General features: G+C 38.4%; 1 protein-coding gene across 1 annotated transcript; it reads left to right on the forward strand.

Annotated features, from left to right (window-relative positions):
* The first annotated feature begins 354 nt into the window (after positions 1-354).
* On the forward strand, positions 355-1,403 carry LOC103452897 (uncharacterized). Its single transcript, XM_008392426.4, has one exon. The coding sequence runs from the start codon at positions 703-705 to the stop codon at positions 1,066-1,068; it is 366 nt and encodes a 121-aa protein (XP_008390648.1). The 5' UTR covers positions 355-702; the 3' UTR covers positions 1,069-1,403.
* Positions 1,404-1,809: the final 406 nt, after the last annotated feature.

Raw genomic sequence — 1,809 nt, forward strand, 5'->3', positions numbered from 1 at the left:
CTCTTCTATGTAACTTCACAATTCCACAAACGGACTCGGTTTGACAAAAAAACGCAGATATGTTTTAAACTTTTCACATTTGTCGAACACCATTTATCAGAGTCCGGCGAATAAAATCAAAATAAATCCATTTCTTTTTTCTGAGAATTTCTTTCCACACAGAAAAATAGTCTAAAACCATGTCCCCTTAACAACTGACCAGAAAAAAATGTCCCTTGGCCTTTACGTTATTTTTTCTCTTTGTTTTGGCCAAGTTTCACTTTGATCTATACCGTTTCAAGTTTTGTGATTTTATATTGTAATTTAAGCGCTCAATAACTTAATTTAGTCAAGCATCTCGATAAAATTATTGTCGCAAACTAAAACTCTTTTATTTTTTTAACAAACTAAGATTTATAAATAATTCGGTCTTTTTCTTTCTAACCAAAAAGACAAAAAGAAAGTTCCATTTGAATTTCGATTGCTGCCCTCCCTTATCATCATCATCAACCCAAATAAAAAAATCAAATTTAGATCTCCGAATCCAAACCCCAAATAGCATTCATATAATAACTCATCAACTTTCTCGTTCTCCAAGCACTCCTTTCAAAAGCACTTCCTTCACGCCCCTCTCCCAAACGCGTAACAGCCAACCCTATTTTAATCCCTCCAACCCACCAAACCAAAAACACAAGAGTCATACCAGAAAATACAAACACAAAAATGATAGATCAAGAGAGGCCAGCCGGAACTCCCCCCCACGGGATTCTGCTAGCGGTGGTGGTCGTGGCGGTGATCATGGTGCCGTACTTTCTAGGTGACCAAGGCGAGGCCATAACGGAAGCCATCTCCGAGCTTTTGAGCCCGTTGGGTCTTCTCCTTCTCCCCATTATTCTCCTACTCACCATTCAGTTTCTGTCATCGGACAGCGGCTCATTCGTCTCCTCCTTGTTCTCGACCGGAGAGCCCGACACCATCCACAGAGTCAGTGGCTCCCCGGTTGGGGTTGCATTGTTTCTCGTCCTTGTCATATTCCTTCTTTACAATAGGGTTTCGATCTTTGGCGGCGGCGACGACGGGGATGATTAGTTACGGCGTGAATCCGGCCGAGTTTAATGCATGTATTTGTGTATTACAGTTAATTATACAGCTTAGAAGGGATGTAGGAGTATTAGTACTGGGGTACGTACTCAAACTTCTTTTCATGTATGAATGAACATGGCCTGGGGGTGGGGTTGAATTGTAATTAGAGGCAATAACGAGGTGACGAATGGAATTTCAGGGCGATAATATGAGGATATTTTGATCATTTAAAATAGTTGAGGGACAGTGTCGGTGCGAGGAGCGGTGTTGCCTGCCATCTTCGCTCCGTACTTTATGGCCTTATTTGTTGAAATGAGTGATTTCTGCACATTCCGTTTTTACTTTCTGCACTCTTGTTTAATTTTGGCTGCTTTTGATTTTTATTTGATTTGTTCAATTGCTCAATTAAAAAATCATGTTCAAAAGTGAAAAATGGTGGACAAAAATTACCTCCCTTCTTCATTCTTTCACGCGGGCACGTGGACGCTCTTTTTTTTTTTTTTTTAAACAAACAATAATTTATATTAAGGAAGAGAGAAATGAGTTTAGCTTTACAATATACCAGTAATAATGTAATTCAAATTCGTTTTTGTGAGAATTGAATTTAAGACTTTTCATATACAAGTGAAAGATAATATAACTAGGCTGTAATACTAAGTATCTCGCGATCACCCCTTTTGATTTGATCTAATTTACTTTTAGATGCATTGGGCTCAAGATTGATAATTTTCTTTTTAAGTAATAAGT

The sequence above is a fragment of the Malus domestica genome, chromosome 13, assembly GCF_042453785.1.
Source record: "Malus domestica chromosome 13, GDT2T_hap1".
Classification (NCBI taxonomy): Eukaryota; Viridiplantae; Streptophyta; class Magnoliopsida; order Rosales; family Rosaceae; genus Malus; species Malus domestica.